Source organism: Neopelma chrysocephalum, unplaced genomic scaffold, assembly GCF_003984885.1.
Source record: "Neopelma chrysocephalum unplaced genomic scaffold, ASM398488v2 Primary Assembly neopelma1_205, whole genome shotgun sequence".
In the NCBI taxonomy this organism is placed as follows: Eukaryota; Metazoa; Chordata; class Aves; order Passeriformes; family Pipridae; genus Neopelma; species Neopelma chrysocephalum.
The window spans coordinates 86,418-110,767 of record NW_020897867.1 but is presented as its reverse complement, the minus strand read 5'-3'; the positions used below and the strand labels follow the sequence as shown (position 1 = coordinate 110,767).

At 67.3% G+C, this 24,350-nt stretch overlaps 4 protein-coding genes and 1 long non-coding RNA gene across 8 annotated transcripts in view; all 5 read right to left on the bottom strand.

The window, feature by feature from the left end:
* Nucleotides 1–100: 100 nt before the first annotated feature.
* Nucleotides 101–1,497, bottom strand: LOC113977200. The gene is made up of 2 exons (XR_003537282.1): nucleotides 547–1,497; nucleotides 101–367 (listed from the first exon to the last, which is right to left on the bottom strand). It is a non-coding gene; the product is annotated as an uncharacterized LOC113977200 (long non-coding RNA).
* A 1,376-nt stretch (nucleotides 1,498–2,873) lies between these two features.
* On the bottom strand, nucleotides 2,874–7,081 carry ZBTB39 (zinc finger and BTB domain containing 39). Of its 3 annotated transcripts, none has more exons than XM_027703103.1 (2): nucleotides 7,032–7,081; nucleotides 2,874–5,740 (listed from the first exon to the last, which is right to left on the bottom strand). In XM_027703103.1, exon 2 carries the CDS (start codon nucleotides 5,629–5,631, stop codon nucleotides 3,502–3,504), a length of 2,130 nt encoding a protein of 709 aa, XP_027558904.1. In that variant the 5' UTR covers nucleotides 5,632–5,740; nucleotides 7,032–7,081; the 3' UTR covers nucleotides 2,874–3,501. The 3 variants fall into 3 exon arrangements, with proteins under 3 accessions (XP_027558904.1, XP_027558905.1, XP_027558906.1); XM_027703104.1 differs by lacking the exon at nucleotides 7,032–7,081 and adding an exon at nucleotides 6,427–6,657; XM_027703105.1 differs by lacking the exon at nucleotides 7,032–7,081 and adding an exon at nucleotides 6,183–6,418.
* Nucleotides 7,082–7,622: 541 nt separating this feature from the next.
* Nucleotides 7,623–9,281, bottom strand: TAC3 (tachykinin 3). 2 transcript variants are annotated; one of them, XM_027703099.1, is made up of 5 exons: nucleotides 9,141–9,281; nucleotides 8,308–8,533; nucleotides 8,109–8,211; nucleotides 8,007–8,030; nucleotides 7,623–7,928 (listed from the first exon to the last, which is right to left on the bottom strand). In XM_027703099.1, exons 2-5 carry the CDS (start codon nucleotides 8,416–8,418, stop codon nucleotides 7,783–7,785), a joined length of 384 nt encoding a protein of 127 aa, XP_027558900.1. In that variant the 5' UTR covers nucleotides 8,419–8,533; nucleotides 9,141–9,281; the 3' UTR covers nucleotides 7,623–7,782. The 2 variants fall into 2 exon arrangements, with proteins under 2 accessions (XP_027558900.1, XP_027558899.1); XM_027703098.1 differs by having other exon boundaries at nucleotides 7,623–8,030.
* A 1,869-nt stretch (nucleotides 9,282–11,150) lies between these two features.
* MYO1A (myosin IA) lies at nucleotides 11,151–19,023 on the bottom strand. Its single transcript, XM_027703092.1, has 29 exons — nucleotides 18,926–19,023; nucleotides 17,916–18,059; nucleotides 17,657–17,772; nucleotides 17,380–17,474; nucleotides 17,153–17,257; nucleotides 17,002–17,048; nucleotides 16,807–16,870; nucleotides 16,619–16,717; nucleotides 16,411–16,514; nucleotides 16,177–16,324; nucleotides 15,977–16,095; nucleotides 15,805–15,891; nucleotides 15,626–15,691; nucleotides 15,410–15,514; nucleotides 15,104–15,166; nucleotides 14,767–14,967; nucleotides 14,338–14,564; nucleotides 14,055–14,255; nucleotides 13,882–13,975; nucleotides 13,592–13,741; nucleotides 13,424–13,492; nucleotides 13,080–13,166; nucleotides 12,756–12,830; nucleotides 12,529–12,663; nucleotides 12,309–12,415; nucleotides 12,104–12,236; nucleotides 11,839–11,991; nucleotides 11,639–11,766; nucleotides 11,151–11,338 (listed from the first exon to the last, which is right to left on the bottom strand). Exons 2-29 carry the CDS (start codon nucleotides 18,036–18,038, stop codon nucleotides 11,215–11,217), a joined length of 3,225 nt encoding a protein of 1,074 aa, XP_027558893.1. The 5' UTR covers nucleotides 18,039–18,059; nucleotides 18,926–19,023; the 3' UTR covers nucleotides 11,151–11,214.
* A 705-nt stretch (nucleotides 19,024–19,728) lies between these two features.
* NEMP1 (nuclear envelope integral membrane protein 1) overlaps nucleotides 19,729–24,350 on the bottom strand; it is a 5,703-nt gene continuing 1,081 nt past the window's right edge. Inside the window, exons 2-11 of the mRNA XM_027703106.1 lie at nucleotides 23,419–23,803; nucleotides 23,148–23,269; nucleotides 22,843–23,053; nucleotides 22,496–22,568; nucleotides 22,285–22,378; nucleotides 22,009–22,123; nucleotides 21,642–21,867; nucleotides 21,086–21,259; nucleotides 20,673–20,866; nucleotides 19,729–20,276 (exon numbers count right to left, since the gene is read on the bottom strand). Of these exons, the coding sequence (XP_027558907.1) occupies nucleotides 20,674–20,866; nucleotides 21,086–21,259; nucleotides 21,642–21,867; nucleotides 22,009–22,123; nucleotides 22,285–22,378; nucleotides 22,496–22,568; nucleotides 22,843–23,053; nucleotides 23,148–23,269; nucleotides 23,419–23,803 (1,593 nt within the window). The 3' untranslated portion in view covers nucleotides 19,729–20,276; nucleotide 20,673. The remainder of the gene's footprint in view (nucleotides 20,277–20,672; nucleotides 20,867–21,085; nucleotides 21,260–21,641; nucleotides 21,868–22,008; nucleotides 22,124–22,284; nucleotides 22,379–22,495; nucleotides 22,569–22,842; nucleotides 23,054–23,147; nucleotides 23,270–23,418; nucleotides 23,804–24,350) is intronic.

Sequence of the window (24,350 nt, the reverse complement as noted above, 5' to 3'; positions counted from 1 at the left end):
GGAGCAGGATACCGGGATGGCCTCACGTGCTTCCCGGGCATTCCCGAGGAGACGGGAACTCCGGGAGGAACAGGTTTTATACAGAGGCAGCTACAAGAGCTCAACGTTTTCCTTTTTATTATTCTAAATAAAAACCACACTTTGTGCTGAACAATGGAGTAGAAAAGAACCCGATGTACAACGATTTTAGACATCTACGATCTGGGGGGGAAAAGTTTACAAAATATACAAAACTTTACAGCAAATAGATAGTAAACACTTAAATAGCAGGAGGTCAGTACCTACGATTAACTTAACGAAAAGGTTAGACAGCAACTTCAACTCTTGTTCTTCCTTCTGCTTCATTACTCTGATGAGAGACCTGGATCTGTTGGGAACGGGGAAAATGAACTTTGTGTTGGGAGCAGCCCCGGGAGGGGGATTCCCTGTTGGGGATTCCCTGTTGGGGATTCCCTGTCGGAGCTCCCCCGGGAGGCTCCAGGACCCGGCATTTCCCCTCTGCATCCCCCTCTACTACCCCAGGACCCCAAAGCACTTGGCAAACACCTCAGGCCGGCCCAGGGGAGGTAGGTGGGTGTCCCTGTGCTCACCAGGGACAGGAGGGAGCAGGTTTTGCCCACAGAGGTGGAGCAGGAACGGAACCAGGCACGGAGTGACCGCCCCGGAGCTCCCAACACGGGGCTGAGCGTGGAACTGGAGCTCCCAGCTGGACAAGGGGACAGGAATCACAGGGGGTGACATCCCTGCGCAGCTCTGCAGGCTCAGGGAGGCCCAGGACCCTCCCAGAGGGAGCCCTCAGGGCTCTGATCCCTCCACAAACCTCCCCGAGGAGGAGCAGTGGCGGGTCCAGCCCTGTCCCCATGTCCCCTGCTGCAGGATGTTCCACATGGGAATGATCCATTACATCACAGGCAAAGAGAAATCCCAGGGCTCAGATCTGGCTCCTGCTTTCCCCCCAGGGCCGGTTGTGCCCGTGAAGTGTTTCAGTGTCAAAGCTTCTCTTTTTGGTTCATGTGCACAAAAGGCTTTTGCTTCACAGCTTATTGAGATCCGGGGCTGCAGGTGCTGTGCCCCGGCCCTTCCCAAAGCTCACCACGGCTTCTGGAATGTTCCAGGAGGGTCTCAAGGCTCTCCCAGCCTCGTCTGTCCCTCACATCCTTCATCGCCACCTCCAGAGCAGCGCAGGTTGTGCCTGTCCCTGTCCCTGTCCCTGTCCCCAGCCGGACACAGCCCGGAGTTCTGCGCTCGAGGGGACCCTCTGTGAGCACAGGGTGGGACTGGGTGACCTCCTGTGGTCCCGTCCAGCCTCATCCATCCCGTGATTCCATGAGAGAAACCCTGGAACCCAAAGAGCAGCTCAGAGGAGCCTCTGGCAAAGCACCACCAGCTCCCCCGATTCCCAGAGCCCCAAGCTTTCCCAAAACCATCCTTTTTTTTCTGTAAAACAACCACACTCAGCTGGACGTGGCTCTGCAGCGATCCCAGACCCGGGACCGTGATGCCAGAGCTGGGACCCCAGAGCTGCAGCAGCCAGACCAACCCAGGGCCAACCTTTGCTTTGGGGCCTCCCCTCCTCCCAGCACAGGCTCCAGGCACCCCCCGCTCCCGGAGGTAGGTCGGCACCACGGGGAGGTACCACCCTCATTTTACAGATGAGGAAACTGAGGCAAAGAGGTGAAGTGACCTGCCCAAGGCCACGGCGGGGCTGGGGGGAGTGGCCCCTGGGCCCTCTGAGCTCTCCCGGCCCCCGCCACGGGACGTCCCTTCCCGGGGGTCCCTCCCCGGGGGGAGTTTCCAGGGTTTGCAAATCACTAGTTTAGTTTAGTTTAGTTTAGTTTAGTTTAGTTTAGTTCAGCAACAGCAAAACTTGACAGAAGCGCGTGAGCCGATCCGTGACCACCGAGGGCCCCGAGCGCTTCCTGTTTGTGAGGTAGAATGAGTTCCCGAAGGGCAGCCCCAGCTCGGGGTTATCTGTTCCTCCCCACCTCTGCCCCGCAGCAGGAGAACATGGGAAAGAGCCAATTCCCACCCTTCCTGGTGTAAACACTGTCAGCACGGGCTGAGCTCGCCGGTGGGGCCAGGAGTGACCCCCCGGGATCGCCCGACGCGGGGCTGGGAGAGCCCCCCCTGCCAAGGGACACCCAACACATGTCTGGGAGAGACCCCTGTGCCTGGGAGAGCCCCCCACGCTGAGGAGCAGCTGGCACAAGGCTGGGAGAATCCCCCATGCCCAGGAGAGCTTCCCTATACTCCAGAGAGTGTGTCCAGGAGCGCCCTGGCAAGCAGCTGGGAGAGCCCCCCATGCCCAGGTGAGTCCACCCATAACCAGGAGAGCCCACCCACGCCCAGGAGAGCCCATCCATGCCCAGGAGTGCCCGGCACGTGGCCGGAGAGGCCAAGCTGAGGTCCCCAGTAGCCGCCACTGCTGCAGCTCTGTGACCAAACTCACGTCGCTCCAACGGGGCACATTTGCCACCAGACACGTCCAGGACGGGGTGACCCAGGACGGGGTGATCCAGGATGGGGTGATCCAGGATGGGGTGATCCAGGATGGGGTGATCCAGGATGGGGTGATCCACGACGTGGCAGGGAGGATCCCTCCGGCAGGAGAAGGGCCCTCGAAGGAACCTTCCAGGGAGTTAAGGCAACAGCTTCATCGCCCCCGAGCCGGGGGATTCCAGCGGATTCCAGCGGCTCTCCGTGGCCACCACCAGTCACCTCCCGGGATCACGGACCTGCCTCCCCTCCCTCTCCAGCCCAGGGGCTCCTCTGGGAGACCCCCGTGCTTGTGCAGCCGCCTCCGCTCAGGCTCTGCAGGGAGGTTGTGCCGCTCCATCTCCTCCTCAGGGCACGAGTGAGTGTGTCCAGGAATCCCCCTCCTCGTTCCCTCCTCATCTGCACACTCACACGCTTCCTGCTCCTCTCCCTGGTGACCCGGCGATGGCCAATCCCAGGACACACTTGGCCCATCTTCTGGCAGTAGCAGCAGAACCCCAGGGATGCCCAGAATGTCTTTTTTTTTTTTTTTTCCTTTTTTCTTTCCTTTTTGTTCCTTTTCCTTCGAGTCCAGCACCTGCTCTGGCTCTGTCCCTCTCCGCTGAGGTCAGGTGTGAAAATCTTAGCAGCATCAGTTTGTGGACAAGCTCAGGGTTAGCCTGGTTGAGTGGGCTAGAAGGCTCAAAAAAATAGACTCTAGACTCAAAAACTAGTGAGAAGTACTAAAAACACAGAACTCGATGGCCTCTAACAGGACCAGAGGTAAGTAAACACGACGGACTCCTTGAAACAGTGATGTACCTCACGTGCTGTTAATTCGTACAACGCCACCAATCTAAAAAAACAGCCCTAAGTAGGCACAAAAAATAAAAATTAAAACAAACAAACAAAAAAAAAACGAAAAGGAGGATTCCATCCACGACGCCTGACCATTAAATAAAAGAAACCACACTTTTTTTTTTTTTTTTCCACGGCTCCCGCAACAAACTCCTGCCTCGCTCCCCATCAGCTGTCCGTGTTCTTCTCGGCCTCTTTGGAGTGGATGATGTACATGAAAGTCTGCTCGATGGTGAAGTCCGGGGGCAGGCTGCCCTTGTGCACCCCTATGTGCTTGCTCATGAGGTTGAGCGTGGAGCTGTAGTGCCCGCACACGGTGCAGCGGTACATGAGGGCCCCCGAGTGCGTCCGCAGGTGGCACTTGATGGTGGAGCGCCCGCGGAAGAACTTGTGGCACACCTTGCACTGGTAGGGCTTCTCCCCGGTGTGGATGCGCCGGTGGTAGTTGAACTCGCTGGTGTGGGCGAACCTCTTCCCGCACACCTTGCAGCTGTACTTGCTGTTGCCCGGCTGGCTCTGCAGCGCCAGCTCCTCGCTCAGGAACTCCTCGGGCAGCTTCCTCTTGGGCAGCCCCGGGGGCTGCAGCCGCTCCCCGAAGCCCGCCCGGATGTCCAGGCTCCCGCCGCACTTGTGCTGGCTGACGTGGTAGCGATAGGCCGCCTCCAGCTTGAAGCTCTGGCTGCAGAAGTGGCACTGGAAAAGCGCCTCCTCCACGTGCTGGTGCACGGCCAGGTGCTTCTCCAGCAGCTGCCGGTCCACGAAGCTGTTGGCGCACACGGAGCAGGAGAAGACGGAGACGCCCAGGTGGGACAGGGCGTGCCACATCAGGCTGCAGAGGCTCAGGTGCCTCTGGTCGCACACGCCGCACGTCTGGCTCTTCAGGTTCACGTGCTCCAGGAGGTGGTTGCGGACGGTGTGGAAATCTTTGGCCAGGGGCTTCCCGCAGGCGGCGCAGGACAGCTCGGGGCTCCTCCCTGCCCCGAACACGGCCCCCTTCCCGGGCAGGGGGTCGCTGGGGTGGACGACGATGTTGTTGTCGAAGACCCCGTCCCGCCGGTGCAGCGTCAGCTGCCACTGGGTGAAGAACTTGGTCTCGCACATGTCGCAGGAGAAGAGGAAGATGCCGATGTGGGACAGGACGTGAGTGACCCTGGAGTTGCGGTCCTGGAAGTGGGTCTCGCAGACCTTGCAGTTCCCGGTGAGCAGGTCCACGTGGTCCCTGGCGTGCTGGCGGATCAGCTGGATGTTGGGCTCCAGCACCTTCTTGCACACCTGGCAGGGCATGGCCTTGCTGTCCCGGCCGTCGCTCTCGAAGGCCAGCTCCTCCTCGCTGTCGTCGCTCAGCTCGATCACCTCCTCGGACGGGCCCAGCTCTTCCCCAGCGTCCTCAAAATGCAGCTCGGCCTCTCCCAGATCCTCCAGCTGCAGCTCGTCCATCTGCTCGAACCCCTGCTCTTTGGAGTGGTCGCTGTTGCTGGGGCAGGAGTTGCTCCCCATGGAGACGTCCAGGGACGGGTCGGTGGGGAAGAAGCCGCCCTTCCCGTAGTCGCCGTTGCTCTGGGCCTTGTACTGGGAGCAGGAGCTGCCCGTGGTCTGTGCTGTGACATTCCCGCCGGGCTGGGCCCCCAGACCCGCGGCCGGAGCGAACTGCCCCGGATCCGGCCCCTGCTCCGCCTTGGGAGGCTGCTGTGGGTGCATCAGGGGCAGAGCCTGGCTGGCTTCACCCACGGGGTTCCTGTCGTCCTCCTTGTAGCCGCCCGACACGTCCCCGTGCAGGAGGTAACTCCGCTCGGGGCCGAAGTGCTCGGCGCCGCTCCGGACGTCGCCCAAGGAGTGGCTCTGCTCCGAGGAGGTGCTGCTCAGCGGCCCCGCCCGGCCTTCCCCCACGGACAGCGAGGGCTGCTTGGTGATGGCCGAGCTCTCCAGGTCGGGGAAGGTGGAGTGGCAGGCCTGCAGCAGGTCCTCCATGCCCAGCCGCTCCGCCACCTCGTAGATGACGCCCACGTTGATGAGGTCCGTGAAGAGCTCCGAGGTGTACACGAAGCTCAGGATCTTCTCGAAGTTGGCCGGCGTGATGAAGTCCACCACGTAGGTCCTGGCGGCGTCCAGCCCCGTGTTCAGGAAGAGGTTCTGGAAGTAGCCGGCGGCGCAGGCCAGCACGGCCTTGTGCGCGGCGAAGGAGCGGGAGCCCACCAGGATGGTGACGTCGCACATGGTCTCGGAGAGCCGGCACTTGTTGAGCTCCTTCAGCAGGTTGTTGGGGTGGTTGGTGCTGTGCAGCTTGATCCTCATGCCCATCTTAGCAGCTGCTTGAGGGTCCCTCCTCCCGGTCAGCTCGGCCTTCACACCCTCATCAGCGGCGGGAGCAGGAGGTGTTGGGCAGCCAGGAGTGGCAGGGCAAGGGGCTCTGGAGAGGGGAAATGCAGAAAAATGGTAGCACTTAACTGAAATGGTAGCAAAGTAACACCATTCTGGTCATACCTCCCATTTCACACCTTCTGGATGAGCCACAGAGCAGCTGCTCAGCTGGAAATGGACTGAACCTGCCTTGTCACCTCACAGACCGACTTTTTAAGAAGTGAAGGGGCGGATGCACAAAGGTACAAACTCAAAACAAAAAGCCACCGACTCTGCCAGAGGCAGCTGAAGGTCCTGCTGCTCTTCGGGCAGGGACAGACATCTGTTGACTCAACTAGAGCCTGTTCCAGCCATCCCCCCTCTTCCTGAGCCAAGGACAAGGCTCCTCTCCGGAGGGATGACACTCAGGCTCCACACAGTGGTCAGATTCCCACCTGGATCTCCTCCAGTCACCACTTCATCCCTGCGCTTCAGATCCCACCCGTACCCACACGGAGACTCTCGGTTCCCAGGTGGGATCTCATCTCGGATCCTCCGTGTTCCAGCCTCGTGGGCTCTCCTGGGATTTCTCCTCTGCTGTGGCACCTCCCAGTGCAGATTCCCCGGCTGCCACCACACCTGCCCCAGGCACCGGCCATTCCCACCTGAGCGTGTCCCTCCAGCTCGTCCCGCTGCCTTTGCTACCCTGTCCTGCTCACGGACGCTCCAGCAGCTTTTGGGACCCCACAAACTTACCCAGAGAGCTCTACCCCCAATTCCCAGCCTCCTCCTTCCCGGGACGGGGAACAGCGAGCGCGGAAGGCGGCAGAGAGCGGGAGTTTGGAGGGGGCGGGAGGGGACGGGGCTGCTCCTGCCCCAGAACCAGGGAAAAGTCGGAGGGGCTGAGGATGGACCGTCCTCCCCCGGGGAAAACCCCCGGCAGCCGGGGAGGGCGAGGAAGAGCAGGAGGGTGGCCGGGGAAGGCTCTGGAAGGCAAACGCTCCCCAGCGGCAATTCCTGCGGCGTGGGAATCCCTGCGGAGGGGACGGGACGGGGGGGAAAAGAGCGGGAGAAGGGACGGGGGCGCGGGGGCAGCGGGAAGGGGGGGGCCCGGGGGGGCGCGGGCGGGCGGGGGGGGGACGGGGAGGCGCGAAGCTGCTCCGGGAGGAAAGGGAGGAAGGGCAGCGGGGACCCCCGGGGGGGGCCAAGGGGAGGGGAGAACGCGGGGCCACGGGGGGGGGGGGGGGGGGGGGAGGGGGCCCCCGGGGGGGGGCCGCGGGGGGCGGCGGGAGGTCCCCGGGGGGGTCGGCGCGGGAGGGAGCTGCAGGGTCCGGGGGCCGCGGGCGGGGGTCGCTCCTTACCCGCCCGGCGCCCCGCACCATCCCGGCCCGGCTCACACAAAGGCGCCGACCCGCCCCGCGCCCGCCCCGGCCCGCGACAACTTCCGGGACCCGCCGCGCGCGGCGCCCCCGCGCGGCCGGGAGGACCCAGCGCGGGCACCGGCCGGGGGGGGACACGGGCGGGGCGACACGGACACGGACCCGGGCGGGGGGACACGGACGGGGGGACACGGACACGGACCCGGGCGGGGGGACACGGACACGGGGCATTGCGGGGCAGGCACAGGTCGCTGTAGCCCAGAAGCACAAGGACCCAGCCCCGCCGTCCCCACGGACACGTCCCCGCAGCCCCATCCCCGCGGATCCGTTCCCGCAGCCCCGTCCCCGTGGATCCCTCCCCGCATCCCCATCCTCGTGGACCCGTCCCTGCTGCCGCATCCCCGTGGGCTCTTTTTCCCGCAGCCTCATCCGCGTGGATCCGCAGCCCCGTCCCCGCGGATCCGTCCCCGCAGCCCCATCCCCGCGGGCTGCCCCAGCCCGGTGCCGGCGGCGCAGCCAAGACACGGAGACGGTGTTTGCGCGTGTCCCGCGCAGTCACGGGCGGGTGTTTAGCGGGGCGATGCGGGTGTACACGGGTGCGCGGACACGCGGGGCGGGACGGCCGCGCTCCCGGCGGGGGTCCCACGACGGCTCCGCGGGCGGCGGCGCCCGGGACGCCCCCGCAGCCGGTCCCGCGGCTCCCCCGGGCGCGGGGGGGGGCTCGTCCCGCGGCTCAAAGGGCTCGCAGCGGGGCCGGGCCGGGCGCGGGGGTCCCCGGAGAGCAGCGGGGGACCGGGCCGCCTTCCCCCCGCCCCGCCGCTCGCCCGGGCTCCGCCGCCCGCTTCCCCATGAGCCCCACGAAGAAATCGTGCATGTCCCCTGCGGAGAGACCGGCCGTCAGCGGCCCCGGCCCCGGCGGCGGCTCCGGCACCGGCCCCGGTACCGGGCGGGACTTACGCTTCTGCGGGGCCGCGGGGGGACCTGGAAGAGACCGAAGCGGGTGAGAGGGGCTCGGGCGGACCCAGAGCCCCCCAGCCCGAGCCCCCCCAAGCCCCTCACCGGCGCCCTGCTCCCGCAGCAGCTCCAGCGCGGCGGCGGCAGCGGCGGCGGCCCCGGGGCTGCCGCGGGCGCTCCAGCGCAGCGGCTCCGGGACGGGCATCCCCTGCGGGAGCCAAGAGGGTGAGGGCGGTGGGAAGGGATCCGAGGGGCTCCTGGGAGCCCGGGCTCCCCCCGCCGCGCCCCCTCACGACGGCCGTACCTGGGCGGGGGGTGCGGGGTCCTGCGGGGCGGCGGCGGCGGGGGCGCGGCGGGCGAGGGCGAGCGGCAGCGCCAGGACGAGCAGCACCGCCAGCACCGGGCGGCTCCTCATCCTCGCCGGGGGTCTGGGGGCGCGGTCAGCGGCGGAGCGGCGGGGCCCGGGGCCGCCCCGAGCCGGTGCCCCCTCGACGGGGCGGCCCGGGACGAGCCCGGGACCGGACCGGGCTCTGGGGAGGGAAAGCAGCGAGACGGGAGACGGGGGGACGGGGGGCGACGGGACCCGCACTCGGGTCCGCGAGGGAGGGGCCGTGCCGGTGTCCCGGGGAGGGGGCTGCACCCCGGGGGTGCCCTACAGGGGCGGGGAGGGGTCTCTTACGGGGCGTGCAGGGGGACACGGCCCTGCTGTGGCCCCGGGGGTCCCGGGTCCCTGCTCGTGCCCGTGGTGCCACGTTTGTGCTGTCACACATTGCTCAGACTGTGCAAACACGCACGAATGTGGGCACAGCGGGCACGGGCACGGCTCGGGCTCTGTCCTGCACGTTCACCCGTGTCAGCACACGGGCGTCCCCTGGGACACACATGCTCGCCCACAGCCAGACTCGCTTCCAGAGCGCCCCCCCCCCCAACCCTCCCCGAATTCAAGGAACACCTTCACCCCCTCTCTCCTCCCTCCCGTGCCCTCCCGAGTGCCATCCCTCTTCCCTCCACCTTCCCTCAGCCCCAGCGGGACAGGGACAGGGCTCAGCAGCCCCCACGGACCCTGGGAAAGCCCCCGGGGCTGCAGGGCCACAGGGACACAGACCTGCCGAGCCCTCGGGCCACAGGGACACAGACCTGCCGAGCCCTCCGGTGCTGCCTGGTGCGGGGCCAGGGGCTGAGGGACCCTCGTCACCGGTGGCTGCAGAGCAGGGACACCTCGAGGAGCGGTGGGCAGCGGTGGTGGTGGTGGGCAGCGGTGGTGGGCAGCAGTGGTGGGCAGCGCTGGTGGTGGTGATGGGCAGCTCCGATGGCTCCCCCAGCACGGGCTCAGCCGGGAGGCGAAGCGCGGTGGCACCAGCAGCTGCTGCACGGCGCTAAATAAGGGGCTCTGCCCATGGCACGGCGGGGGTGGGCGAGAGGAGAGCTGCCAATGGGGGCCGGGGGGGAGGTGGAACCCCCACCCCGCAGCTTCACGCCCACGCGGGCACCGTGACACCGACAGCGCCCGTCGCACATGCGGAGTCACGCTGCGACACGCGTGTGCCCACGCAGCCATGGTGGCTGCCCCGGGCTGGGGGGTCAGCACACGGGCACGGTGCCCACGCGGCCCCCCGGCCCCTCATCATGGGGACGTGCACCCCGTCACGACGTGTCTGTTGGGAACACACGCGGTGGGATGGTCCTGGCTGGGTGCCGGACTCTGCAGCCGGGATTTGGGGCTCTCCCGCCACGCACACGGGATGCACACGCGTGTTCATCTGCGCGCACACACACACGTGTGCCCACACACACACACAAACACACCTCACACCCTGCCTGTCTCCCCCAGCCCCATTTCGGTGCTCCCGGCCTGCCCGCTCCCGTGCCGGGATGTGCCAAGGTGGAAGATGGGGAGAGAAATTCAGGGGGGGAAGCGGAGGGGGTGCGACAAAAGGGGGAACAACTGGGCCAACAAGTGAGAGCCACCGACTCCATCCCGAGCAACAGGTGGCTGCGGCTGCTCCGGTGGCTGCGGCAGCCCCCCGGGAAGGCAGCGGATGCTCACGTGGCAGCACAGCCCGGGGCAGGGCAGCATCTGCAGTGCCGGGAACGTTAATTAAATCGGAGCCCGGCCAGAGATGGACTAATTAATTAATAACACCTACTTGTGCGATGCCAAGCGCGAGGCAGCCGTGAAGAGCCGCGGTGCCCCGGGCTTGTTTACGGCTCCTGCCCCTCGCCCAGGGAAGGTCCCTGAGCTGGGATGTGCCGGAGCCCGGGGGGGGGGAACGGGGAGCCCTCGGCCCCGGGGCACGGCCGGGCTGTCAGCGGCCCCCACGCAGGCACACGTGCCCCCCCCACGTGCGGGAGCTGCCCGCACACCCTCCCCCTGCACGACAAACCGTGTGCCAGGGCCCACCTGGGAGCTGGTGCTGATGGTGACAGTGACGGGGAGTTGGCAGCTCCCGGAGGTAACTGCCAACATCCTCGGGTGATGTGTGGGGACAGGAAAAAAACCCTCTCCGAGAGCTCGATCGGTGCAGGAGAGAAAAGGCAAGGGGGGGACACTCTGGCACGGGAGCTGTGGGCTCCTGGGGGCTGCAGGGCTGGCGGGGGTCCCGTGGGTCCTGGGGGCTGCAGCGGTGTCACTGGGGCTGTGTGGTGACTCCCCTCTGTCCCCCGTCCATGCAAACAGTTCCCAAATGCAGCTCCAGTTCCAGCCTGTGTCGGGAGCAACCTGCATGGGGGGGTCCCGCAGCAGGGTGGGGGACCCTGGGCAGGGGGGGACGGGGCTGGCCAGAGCAGGGAGGGGGTGTCAGGGACCTCATGTGCAGCCGCCCAGAAATTGCCTCTGCAGCAGCACGAGCCAGGAGCCACTTAATGGGAAAAGTGGCCACAGTTTGGGGCCTTTCCAATCACCAGGAGCTGAGCACCGGCCGCAATCAGGCAGCAGGAAAGGTGGGAGGCCGTGCTGGGCTCTGACCCCCCCAGCTCCAGCATCGTGGCACCGTGTCCTGGGGCTCTGGCACGATGGGATCCCCCACCCCACACCCGGAACGGGGTCACCCACTGTGACACCACCCTGGTACCGACACCTCAGCATCTGTTTAATGGGTTTGGAGCGATTCCTGGGCACTGCCAGCACCCGGCGGGGCAGGGGGATGACACGGGGGGTGGTCGGGGGTGCCGGTGCAGGGGTGGGGGTCCCTGTGAAGGGTGGGGGGTCCCCTCAGTGCACCAGGATCTCCATCTTGTGGCTGCCCTTCTTCTTGCAGATGGGGCCGTCGGGGCCGGCCTTGGGTGACTCCACCACGGTGACAGACACGTCACCCTTGGGGAAGCGGGTGGAGAACCTGGAAAGAGGGGCAGGGTGGAGGGGAGGGGGCAGGATGGAGAGATGGGGTGGGGACACGCCAGGCCCCGCAGTGCCCAGTTCGCTGCCCTGGTGACACCCACCTCTGAGGGGCTGCCTGGTGCAGATGACCACGCCCAGCCACACCTGCAGTAGCCACGCCCACACCAGCCCCGCCCTCTGGGCCCCTCCTACTACAGCCCTGCCCCATCCACAGCAGCCCCTCGTAGCCCTGCCCTTCAGGCCCCGCCCCTGACAACCACACCCACTCATGCCCCGCCCATCACAGCCCCGCCCGTACTTGTCCGTGATGTGCAGGGTCAGCCCCTGCCCCGTGGTGGCCTCCAGGGTCTGGTGCAGGCGGGCCACCAGCTCGATGAGGTGGTCACTGACCAGCAGGAAGTCGCCCTTGGCCCCCACCGTGGAGACCTGCGGGGCGAGCACGGGGTCAGCCCTGCTGGGGACCCCCGAGCCCCCCCGGGGACCCCCCTCCCCGGGTACCTCCTTGAGGTGTAGGACCAGGAAGCCGTCGGAGAAGCGGGTGACGGAGACGCTGCGGATGTCCCCGAGGCTGAGCACGGTCTTGGGCTGGGCGGTCTTGGGGTCGGCCAGGACCAGGTGCTCGGTGGTGAGGAGCAGCAGGCGCGGGACCGTCTGCGGGCAGGGTCAGCACGGGCAGGGTCAGCACGGGCAGGGTCAGCACGGGCAGGGGGTCAGCGTGGTCCTGCACACCCTCCAGTGGGGCTGGGACGAGGCGGGGGCTCACCTTGCCGCTGGCTCTGTTCACCTTCCTCACGGTATCGGCCATCACCACCTTGTCCTTGGCCACGGCGTGGAGCTTCTGGTACTTGGGGTTCTGCTTCAGCCCCAGGTAGTCGCCGCGGAAGGGCTGCTGCAAGCTGGGGACGAGCCCGTCAGCCCCCGCCGCCCCGAGCCCCCTTCTCCCCACAGCCCCCCCCCAGCCCTGGCACCTTTTGGAGTAGAGGGTCTTCTTGTCCTTGAAGAGCTGGCTGGCGCAGAGCTTGGCCTGCAGCTGGGCCCGGCGCGCCGGCGGCAGCTCGTCCCGGTACTTCTTGCACTGCCGAGGGAGGGGGCGATTCAGTACCACCAAAGACCCCCCGGGTGGGCTGGCACGGGGGGGACACGAGATCCCAATGCAGGCATTCCCCCCCTGTCTCCCCTTGCTCCTACCTTCCAGTGGTGGAAGAGGCTCTTCAGCTCCCGGTCGGCGTCGCCCAGGAACTTGTACGGCGCCGGGGGCCAGGAACGGTCCAGCACCGACAGCGGCGGGAGGTTCTTCGCCAGCCCCACCAGGTACCTGCACACCTGGGGGTGACGGTGCAAGGGGGGGGTCAGGAGGGGTCCAGCCCCAGGGTGGGGCGCTGGGAAGGTGCCCTGTCCCCCCCGTTCCCGCTCACCAGGCGCCGGTAGATGAAGTTGGCCAGGAAGGTGCTGGCGCTGGTGCGGAAATATCTCCTGTACGTCCTGCGCGCCTGCGGGGATGGAGCCAGTGAGGGGGGGGAGGCTGGACATCGCCACCACCCCACTGCCACCCCCCAAGGACACAGTGGTCCCACCTTTCCACCCCTCCATCCCCTTGTCCCCCCAACCCCCTGCCCCCGTTTGGCCCCAGCGGAGAGGACAGCGGCTCCGGCCCGACAGGGTGGGCAGGAGCTGGGTGGGCAGACAGACAGACAGCCCGGACAGCAGGACAGAGGCAGCGGGAGGGCTGGCCCCGTTACCTGGTACCCTCTCCAGTGAGCGGCGATGGTCGTGGCGGCCGCGCGGCGTCTGCTCTGGGACTTCAGCTCCCGGAGGAGCCGGCGAGACTGCGGGGGGGGGAGAGCCCAGGGGGCCCGAGGGGGAGGCACCAACACAGATATGGAGCAAGAGGGAGAGGCAGGAGAGAGGCAGGAGAGAAGGATGGAAGACGGGGAGAGGAGAGGAGAGGAGGATGAATCTGATCCCGACACGGGACACACAGAGCCCTCGGTCCCACCACGGGGCACAAGGAGCCCCCGTTCCTCCCCACCCCGTGCCCCCCACCCTCCTGCCCACTGCCAGCCCCGAGCTGCCCGGCCCTCACCTTCCAGCCCCGCGCGTACGCCTGGAGGATCAGCGCCGACCGCTTCATCTGCTTGTACCGGTTCTTTTGCTGCAGGGGGAGAAGGGGGGGATGAGCTGGGGCGGCTTGGGAAGAGCCAGGGGACGAGGGACGGGCAGGGGACGCGTGGCCGGGGCCGCCCTTCCTCACCGCGTGGCCCCGGAACCAGGCAGAGATGAGGATCTGGCTCTTGCGCATCAGCCGGTACTGGGTGCGGCAGCGCCAGCCCCGGACCATCTTCTGGATGAGGGTGACGAGCTGGGCCACGCGCTCCTGGCGCCGCCGCTCCAGGTCAAAGAGCTGGGAACAGCCATGGTGAGCACTGGGGGACCAAACGGGGACAGGGACCCCGCCAGAGCCACTGCTGGGGGCTGCAGCATCCTCCAGGAGCCCCCAGGACAAGCTTGGATCCCCCTGGGCTCCCCCGTTCCCACACTCACCGTCCGTGGCGAGCGGATGAAGACCTTGGTGTGGCCGAAGGCCAGCTCCTCCTTGGGGTACGCCAGGTCTGCCAGCAGCGCCTCGGCCCCCTCCCTGCACCGCGGCACAGACGGGGCCGGTCAGAGCCCCCCCGGCAGCCCCCTGGCCCCACAGCCCGGCCCGGCCCCGTTACCTGTCACCACCAGTCCAGCGGGGCCACGTGCGAGGGCTGAGCATCTTGTAGCGCCGCAGGAAGGGGCCGTAGAGCTGGCGGAAGGCGTAGCCCGCCCGCCGCACCCGCACGTTCTCCAGCAGCCCCAGGTACCGCACCTGCGCCCGCACCAGCTCCGGCGTGAACACCAGCGCCGACTTGGTGTCGTTGGGCTTGATGCACCTGGGGAGCACCACGGTGGGCTGGGGGGTCCCGCCGGCACCGGGGCCGCGGCCGGGGGGGTTTCCCCCCTCGGGGCCGGTACCTGATGTAGTTGGGGTTCTTGGAGTAGAGGTTCTTCATCAGCATCGCCACGGAGGACTTGAACTGGGAGCCGGCGGTGGGCGGCAGCTTGAGGGAGGCCTTCTGGGGGTCCCCCTCGGGGAAGAGGGAGCGCAGCAGCTCGTGCCGGGCCGCCCACATGGCCTGAGACAGGTCGCGGAAGAGCAGGTCGTTGTTCTTCTCGATGAAGCCCGTCACGTTGTAGGTCACCTGGGGGGTCAGCGGGGTCACGGTCAGCGTCCCCGTGCCTGTTCCCAATCCAGCCCTGCGTCTCCCGTGCAAAGTTGGGAAGAGGTCTGGGGCACTGGAAAGAGTTCTGGGGCTCTGGGAAGAGGTCTGGGGTTCTGGGAAGAGGTCTGGGGTTCTGGGAAGAGGTCTGGGGCTCTGGGAAGAGGACGGAGCCCCGTCAGACCTTGCCGGCGTAGTGGCGGATGCGGAAGCACCGCGCGGGGAGGCTGCTGTCCATGACGTGCCGGGCGTTCTGCGTCTCCTTGCTCTCGTAGTGCTCGTGGGTGGCGAAGAGCTGGTTGAGCTTGGCGAGGAAGGTGTCCTCGTTGACCACGCCGGGCCGCAGGCACTCCTCGTCCAGCATGGCCAGGATCCCGCTGGTGCTCTGCGCCAGCACGGACGGCGTCACCCCAAAGCGGCCCCAGCAAATCCCAGTCTGAGCTCTGCACGGCCCAAACTCATACTGGGAGCGATGGGGGAAGCTGGGACCCCGAGACCCCGGCACTGGGAGGGCAACTCACGTTCTCGATCAGGTTGCAGATGATGCTGTTGTCGAAAAACTCCACTGGGGTCCACTGGATGCCCTGGGAGCAGAGGGGGGGTCAGACACACGGATTGTCCAAGCCCTGCCCCACGGACGCCCCCAGCTGATGGGGGGCAGGAACTGGAAATCCGGCCACGGGGACGAGGATCCCGGATCCCTTCCTGCCATTGACTCTGCTCCCAGCAGGGAGTGGGGCGAGGGAGGGACGTGAGGTGGAACCGTCTCCGGCACTTCCCCATCCCGGGGGGCTCCTGAGGGCTGTGCTGTGAGGGGCTGGGGGTACCTCTCGGACATATTCCTCCTGCTCCTCCTTCAGCGTCATCAGGATGAAGATCTGCTGCAGCTTCTCGTTGCAGTAGTTGATGATGAACTGCTCAAAGCCGTTGTCCTGCAAGAGAAGGGTCCTGCGTGGCAGGTGGTGCCCGAGCCCCCAGCCCTGCCCCACGTCCACCCTGCTGTCCCTGCCCCCGGGATGGGCCCAGGTGGGTCCTGCTCTCACCTGGAAGATCTCAAAGCCGTAGATGTCCAGGACGCCCATCACCTTCCTCTTCTCACCTGACTTCACCTGGGGAGGTAACGGGGTGTCAGGCTGTGCCCTGGCCCCATGTGGGGAGGGGGCCCAGGGTCCTGCTGGGGGTCCAGGGTCCTGCTGGGGGTCCAGGGTCCCCTGGAACTCACCTGGATGCTGGTGTTGATGCGGTTCACCAGCCAGTCGAAGAGGCGGCTGTAGATGTTCTTGGCCAGCGCGTCCCGGCCGTAGTAGCCCTGGGCAGAGGGGAGAGGGGCTGGTGCCAGCTCACGGGGGGGGCTGTGGGGCATCAGCCCCATGGCCGGGGGCGGCCCCACTCACCTGGGGGACGGTGAGGGCGGTGAGCACCGTCTCGTTCCGCGCCTTCACCGTGCGGGAGCACAGCGCCTGCTCCAGCGTGCCGGGGTCCAGCCCGATCAGCTGGCAGATCTCCTGCAGCTCTGGTGAGGGGGAGACGGCAGTGACAGGGCCCAGGGGGGTCCCCCCACCCCCCCATTTCCCACCCCTGCCCCCATCCCTACCCCGGGGCTCGGCGATGCTGCAGGCCTCCATCCCGCTGGCCTGGAAGCTGCTGCTGAGCTGGACGTTGCCCAGTTTGAGCACCACGGCCGTCACCTCCAGCAGCGCCGTCACCTCGGCGGGAGAGAAGCCGATGACCTTCATGGCATCCTGGGCACAGACACGGGGGCGGCTCAGGGGGAGCCAGGGCAGGCCCCAGGGTGTTGGGGAAGGGGGTCCCGGTTCCCCACGGGTACCTGCATGGCACGGAAGTTGGCTGCATCGTCCATGCCGGGCAAGCTGGGGGTGCCCTGGTTCAGGTATCCGTAGTGCCCGCAGTCCTGGCGGAGCTTCAGCTGCTCTGGTTGAGGGGAGAGGAGGTGGCGGCTCAGCCGTGACCCCTCCCAAACCTCCCCAGGCCCTGCTGCCTCCCCCAAGCCCCCCCAGAGCGGGGTGTGGACGTACGGAGCAGCTGCGCTGAGCCCCCGGCCAGGAGCTGGTAGAAGATGTGGAAGTTCCTCTCGCCCTTCACGTGCCGGACGATGCGGGATTTCTCCAGCAGGTCTGTGGGAGGGGTCAGTGACGGGTCAGTGTCACCGGGGGGGTCAGTGTGGGGCGGGACCCCCCCCCCGGGATGGGCGCTGGGTACTCACAGTTGCTGATGACCCCTCCCAGGGGCTCCCCCTTGAAGTCAAACTCCACGTCCATGTACTTTCCCTGAGGGAGGGGGCAGGGGTCAGGGCAGGGGTCCCAGTGGGCGTGGCAGCTCCTCTCCCCACATCCACAGCCCAATGCCCTCTGTGCCCCCAGCCCCAGCAGGGTCCACCCTCCCTCCCCAGGTCACTCACGAATCGGGAGGAGTTGTCATTCCGGACGGTCTTGGCGTTTCCAAAGGCTGCAGGGGCAGAGTGGGGGGTTATGGCGCAGTCCAGAGGGGCTGTGCCGAGCCCTGGCAGGTCCAGGATGTGAGATATGGGACTCAGGATGTGGGGCACTCACCCTCCAGCACGGGGTTGGACTGCAGGAGCTGCTCCTTCACCTTGTCCACCTCCTCCCCTTTGCTGCTCACGGCCGCCACGTAGGACATGACGAGCTTGCTGGCCTCTGCGGGCGAGGGGCCGTGGGGCTGGGGCCGTGGGTGCAGGGCCAGGGGTGCCCAGGCCGTGCCCACAGTCCCACCAGCGCCTTGCAGCCCCCCGAGCACCCGGGGGCAGCCCTGGCTCTACCTGTCTTGCCGGCGCCGCTCTCACCGGTGATGAGGATGCACTGGTCCCTGTCCCGGTCCCGCAGCGAGCGATAGGCATCGTCAGCGATGGCATAGCTGGAGGTGAGAGGGGGGAGAAGAGGCTGGAGCCATCTGGGGGCTTCAGGAAACGCCAAGCTCCCCCCCCCGTTGTGGCTGTGAGGTTGCCCCCGGTGGATTCCCTCGGCCCCCGATGCCTTGGGATCGCCCTCGGTGGGATCCAGGGGACCCGAGGGCCCCACCGGCCTCCCCGTGCTCACATGTGGGGCTTCACGGCGAAGAAGTTGCACTCGTGGTACTCCTGCACCTTCTCGGGGCCGTAGATGGGCAGGGGCTGGTAGGGGTTCACCGAGATCACCACGTTCCCGATGTACGTCTGTGGGAGAGCGGGACAGGAGGGGGTGAGGGAACGGGAGGACCCAGCCCGGCTCCTGGCGCTCCCCATCCCACACCCCACATCCCGTTCCCCACCCCGCTCCCAGCCCCGCAGCCCCCGCGCCCCCCCCTCCCCGTGCCCACGTAGATGTCGCGGCGGCGGAATCGCTCCTGCAGCGTCTGGAGCAGCGACTCCTCGGTCAGCGGGTCCAGCAGCACCAGGTCGGCCACAGCCTCGGCGTCCAGCAGCGGGGCAGCGTCCTCCATGGCCGGGCAGCTCCGGGGCAGCTGGGGCACGGCAGAGGGGGGGAGTTTTGGAGGTGTTTCCCCAAAACACCGCCCAGGTCCTCAGCAGGGATCTCGGCTGTTCCCCTCGACGCCGGGGCGGGCAGCCCCCGGGGACAGGGGACAAGGCGGCCACACATCCACGGAGGGCGATTTTTTGGGGTACCCAAGTGCCCCGGATCCCGCGGTGGGGCTGGGGGCAGCCGGACGCTGGCGGGGAAGCGGAGCCCGACCAGGAAATACGGACACCTGGATCCTATTCTTGGAGCGGGGATGAATTGAGCCTCCGCTTCCTCCCTCCTTCCTGGCGGGGGGGAAACCGGGGCAGGGAGGGGATTCCAGGCCCACCCCCGACGGGTCACCCCCGAGAGCTTGCACAGCTCATCAGGTCTCCAGCACCCTCACCTGCCTCTGACAGCACAGCCCCGTTCCCCGGGGTGACCTTCACCCCCGGTTTACGGCCGAGCCCGGGGCTGTAAACCCACCCCGCTTATCGGGGCTGGGGAAAGTTCACGAGGTGGGGAAGGAAGGATGGGGCAAACCGGGGCAATGGAGGCGGTGGCGGCTCCAGCAGCCTCTAGAGGTGGCAAAACCTCCCTCGGGTCCCCGCAGCCTCGCCCGGCGCAGGGCACGGGCACCGAGCCCCCCGTGCTGCTGGGTGCGGGACCCCAAGGTGAGTGGGAGCCAAAGCGAGAGCCCCCCAGAGCTCCAGGGCAGTGCTGGGCTCACCCCGCTGTTCCCCACGCCCCGTGGGGTGCAGGTGTCCCAGGGTGGGAGCTGTGGGGACGAGGTGCCCCCATCCAGCCCAGGGTAGGGGGGTTTGGGGGCTCCGGGCGGTGTCCTGGAGCAGAGAGGGGTCCCCGACTCACCTCGCGGTCGCAGAGCAGCAACTCCTGGAGTGGCTTCGGCTGCAGCTGCCCCGGAACCGGCGGGGCTCAGCCCAGCCCAGCGCCCGGTGCCGGCTTCGTCCGGCCCATGGAGGGGCGGGGGGGCTGGAGGGACCTCCCCCGGGGCACCGCGCCCGCCCGCGGGGGGAAACTGAGGCACGAAGCTCAGCAACCCGCGGGGAGCACCCCGGGGGTCCCGCGGGTTCAGCCCCACTGCCCGTGTCCCTTCCCCACCCCGCAGCTGGGAGCAGGAACGGGCAGGGAAAATCCCGGAGCCGAGCAAACAAAGGGAGCTTCCTCCCGGGGCAAGGTACGGGGATGGAACCGACTGGGAGAGCTGGGGCTGCTCCAGGGGGGATCCCTGTCCCCAGGGAGGACCCCTGTGCCCGGCCCAGTGGGACAAGAGGCCTGAGGCCACGGTAGGTCCTGCCCCAGGGAACTTGTCACCCGGGGGCTGCTCTGTGTCCCCACAAGCAGCATCCCCAGCAGAACAGCCCCGGGGCCGCTGCGCTGACGGACAAATGAGGCTCGTGACCTAAAAAATACATCTTTATTAAAAATATAATCGGTCATTCATCACGCTGAGGGTGGGGGGGAGGCTGTAACAGCGGCTGCTCACACCTGAACGGGGAGGAAAAGCACAGGGAGGGCCAGGGAGCAAACCTGGGATGGGGACAAACACGAGGCAGAAGCTCCTGAGGTGGTGGGGGTGAGGTAGGGGCTGGGCTGGGGGTGCCCAGGGCTGGGCTGGGGGTGCCCAGGGTGGGGCTGGGGGTGCCCAGGGTGGGGCTGGGGGTGCCCAGGGCAGCTGAGGGGGGGGGCAGTGCTATTGCTTAGCAAGTTGCATAGATTATGGCAGAGATTATGGCAGAGATTATGGCATCCTCTCCAGCTCTGTGCGTTGGCAGAGCCCCCCAGACAGCACTGGGAGCAGGAAACACTGGCAGGGTCACCCCCAGCCCCTGCCCACTGGAGGAGGAGTAACAGCAGGTGAAGGGCAGCGAGGCAGGGAGGAAGCACATCCACACTCATCCTCAGCTCTGGGGTGGGGTCAGGGGGCTGAGCACGGCCTGCACCCCAAAGCTACAGCTGGGAGCAGCCCCTGGACCTCGAGGCTGCCTTCTCTGAGCCCCGGCAGCTCCACCAGGGAGGCACTGGAGGTTTTGGTATCCACACATGGATCAAAGCCAAGGCAGAGGCGTGGCCCGACCAGCTGGAGCCCTCTGACATCTTTGGTGAGGGAGGAGGAGGAGCAGCAGCTCCCTCCCCGGCTCCAGGCAGGCGCTGAGCTCGCAGGTGCCCGTGGGACAGGGACAAAGTTCCTCTCAGGCACCTGCACAGGAGGGGAGGGGAAGGTCTGTCCCCACCCTGGTGCCCAGTGGTGGGGAAGGGGCTCCCATCTGCTGCCCAGGGCTGAGGGATGGAGCCAGATCAGCACCCAGGCCCGGGGAGGAGGTCCCTGCCCCGGGTTCAGGCCCTGGGAGCTCACAAACACCCACTGCAAAAGCTGGGGTGGCTCCAGCCCCACCTTCATCCAGCACCAGGTGACCCCAGCCCAGGGGGGCTCCCTGTGTCCTCTCCCCACCAACACCTCACAGTGGCTTTCACACCTCAGGCAGGTGGAGGGAAAGAGAAGGGTGGCAGCCCCCCTTTTCCCCCCCCATCAGAGGGGGTCTGTCCCCACGGGGTCCACCCCAACCACCCTCCTCAGAGCCCCAGGGCAGCTGACCTCAGGGTCCATCCAGGTGGTTGTGGGACAGGGAATAACTCCCGTGGTTCCCAGCGCTGTTGTCCATCTCCTCCTCCTCCTCCTCCTCGAAGAGCTGCTCGTTGATGAAGAGGCTCTCCAGGCCGAACTCCCGCTCGTGCACAGACACCTCGCCGGGGGTGACGTGGGAGGCACCACCCACGAACTCAGCAAACCTGGGGGAGGCCGTGGGGCAGCGGGTTGGGGGGGTGTGTGGTGCCCCTGGAGGGTCCCTGGCACTCACAGAGCCCCAGGGAAGCGTTTTGGTGCCAGGACTGGGCGTGATCCGTCCCTTCCCACACACCACAGAGCCCCATGTGTCCATGGACCCGTCTCCAAGGACAGGGGTGACAGCACAGAGGGACAGGGGGTGGCCAGGCTGCCGGGGGTGGTACCTTTTGGGAGACTGGATGCGGGACACGGCCGTCCAGGCGGAGAAATCGGGGCTCTGGCAGAAGCTGCGCAGCTCCTCCAGGGCCCTGCGCGTCTCCACCTCGCCCTGGAGCCGATACTCCTCCTCTGTCAGCAGCCGAGGGGGGCTCGGGCCCAGCCTGGAGCTCTGCACCCTCCTGCCAGGGGGGCACAGCACCACTTACTGCCCACCCAGAGGGGCTGGGACCCCCAGGGTGAGACCAGCTCCCACGGCAGGAACCCCCAGGGCAGAACCCCTGGAGCAGGATGAGCTCCTGGGGCAGAATCCCCAGAGCAGAACCTCTGGAGCAGGAACCCCAGGGCAGGATCCCAGGACAGAACCAGCCCCTGGGGAGCTGGGCCAGAGCTCTGACCTCCTCTCCTCACTCCCAAGGGCCCTCTCCTGCACCAACCACAGGGAAAAAAAGGGCACAACCCCCCCCCAGTCCCCCCCCCCAGCCCCAAACCCCCGTGGAAACCCCCCGGTTCCAGCACACAGGCTCCATCCAGCAGCTCCTCCCCGCGCAGCCGGGGCCTCACCGGTAGGCAGCGAAGGCCCACTGCAAGGGGTAGTCCAGGTTCTTGGTGCAGATGGCAACCAGCACCAGGGCCAGGGCGATGGGGTGGATCTGGATGCCCGAGTACATGAGCAGGAGCCCCAGGAGCTGCAGGGTCCAGGAGAGGAGGTTGATGCTGCGCTCGTTCTCCAAGGGGCCGTACCTGTAGCACACGCCGAAGCTCAGGAAGCCCACGAGCAGCAGGTAACCTGTGGGGCAGCACAGGGATGGGGCAGGAGCCCAGGGCTCCACCAGGACGAGGGTGAACCCGGCTGGAGCCCACCCCTCTGGAGCCCCAGGGACAGGGAGCCCCAGCTCTGCCAGCCGGTGATGCCAGGGCTCCCACCCACCTAGCAGGTACTGCCAGTAGGACTTGCAGATCTCCTGCAGGTTCTTGAAGACCAGCTGCAGCAGGTAGAGGGAGAAGGACCAGCCTCCCACCAGCAGGAAGTACACAGGGCTTTTCTGGCAGAGGAGAAGGGCGTTGGAGGCGGGTGGAGGGGCAGCCCCGGTGCCTCCCCCGGGTGCTGGGCCACTCCATGCCAAGCCAGACCTGCAGCCCAGTGCCCCATTACGGGTGTGGGGAGGGTTATGAGGCCTCTCAGCCCCCAACAGGTGACACCCACCTTGGGCATGACCTTGGACATCACGTAGACGAGGACGAGCAGCGAGGCCAAGAGGCCAAAACTGATCCCGGCCGAGTAGTAGAAGAGTTGGCTCCTGCAGGGATCACACAGGGGATCACACCCGGGGGTTTGAGGGGTACCTGGGCACAGACACACCCCCAGGAGGCTCTGACCCACCTCCCCCAGCCCCCAGAGAATGGGGGGGACTCACCTGCTCAGCATGTCCCCACAGAAAAACAACAGCAGGCCCAGGAAGAAAACCAGGAAGAGCTTGGGGTCAAAGTCTGGAAAGAGAGGGAATGCAAGTGGAGAGGAACCCTGGCACGGTGGCATCCAGGCTGAGCTCCCACTGCCCACGGGGTCACAAGCCCAGGGACGGGGCAATGCCCAGGTGAACCTCCAAGGGCCCCAAATCCCCCCATGGACGAAGCCATCCTTCCTTCCCCAGACCCTGCTCTCGTCCCAAGGAAGGAACAGCCTCGCTGGTCCTTGGGTCGTGTCCTGGCTGTCCCCTGGGGAGCCCCAGGCCCCCCTTCCCCCTGCTCGGGGGGGACGTACGTCGGAAGAGGAGGACGGAGTAGGTGGTGCCGGGCTCCAGCAGCTCCACCTTGAGGCAGGTTTTGTTGCTGTAGAGGTCCACGTCGATGCTGGTGTCGTTCAGCTTCCCCCGCAGGAAGGAGAACACCACGTTCCACACGCTGAACCTCTCCAACTCCTCCTCGCTGTCCACCTGGGTCACCCGGATCATGCGGCTGCTGGTGACGCGGATCTGCCCGGGGAAAGGGGGCACAGGAGGGCATAAGCGGAGGGGTCAGGGCAGGGAGGACCTGCCCCCCTCCTCCTCCTCCTGCTCCCCCCCTCACCTGTGTCCTGGTCCAGATGTCGTGCCATCGCGGGACGCCGGTGTTGGTGTAGCAGAAGCGCTGGGATTCCCTGTGCTGGGACACGTGGCCCTCCCGCAGCGGGATCACCGGGTCCCTGGCGCCTGGGAAGCACAAGGGGAGGGGGATCAGCCCCCGCCCGCTTCGCCCACCAAACACAAACAGGTGCCCTTTCCCTCCCCGCGGATCCCCCGGTTCGGCACATTCCCGGGGGTCCCCGCTCCCCGCCCGGTGACGCCGCCGCCCCGCGCACCTGCAGCTCCGAAGGGCAGGAACGGCAGGAACAGCAACGGCAGCACCAGAGACCCCCGAAGCCGCCGCGGCGCCGGGGCCGCTTTCATCCCTCCCGCCGCGGCCGCGCCGCCACCTTCCCTTCCGCCGCCAATGGGAGGGGCAGCGGCAGCCAATGGGAGCGGAGCGTTATGGCCGAGTGACAGCTGGATCGACCTATTAAAAGGCACTTGCGCTCTTGCTCCCGCCCCCCGCGTTGATTGACAGGGTTTTAACCTATTAGCGTAGCGTGCGCAGGAAGCAGCCGCGCTCCCGCCCCCGGTTGCCACGGCGACCAGCGTGGAGCGCCATTTAACCCGGCGCCACGCCCCGCCCTGGTAACGGCCCTGACAGACACGCCCCTTGACCTATCGGAACGCAGGGCCCGCCCAGATCCCCCTGATTGACAACCACCTCCGCCTATCAGAGAGCGGCCTCGCCACCTTCGTGTGAACGGGTCGCGCAGGTCCCGCCCCCCGCCGGGCCGGGCTGGGGGGGGCCCCGCGGGACGCGGGGGGCGAACCGAGGGGGGACCGCGGGACGGGGGCGGCCCCGGGCACGGCGGGGGAGGTGGGAGGGGGGGTCCCGCATCCCACGGGCGGCTCGGCGCGGGGGGCTCCGGTTGGCCCCGCTGCCGGTGCCGCCCTCCGCGTGGGTCCCTCCCCGCGGGGCGGTGGCCGCCCGTGGGCGGGCAGCGCGGGGAGGGGGGGGGGGGGGCGCGGGCGGCGCCCCCCCCCCCCCCCCAACGCTCCCCCTCCTGGGCCCGTGGGCGGCGGAGCCGGGAAGCGGCGGGGCCGTGGGCGGAGGATGTGCGTCAGCCGGGGGCAGCGCCGGGGCTGGGAACGGCCCCGCCGCGCCGGACGCCTGGTCTGGCGGGGGGGGGGGTGTTGGAGGGGGGCAGTGAGGAGAGAGGGG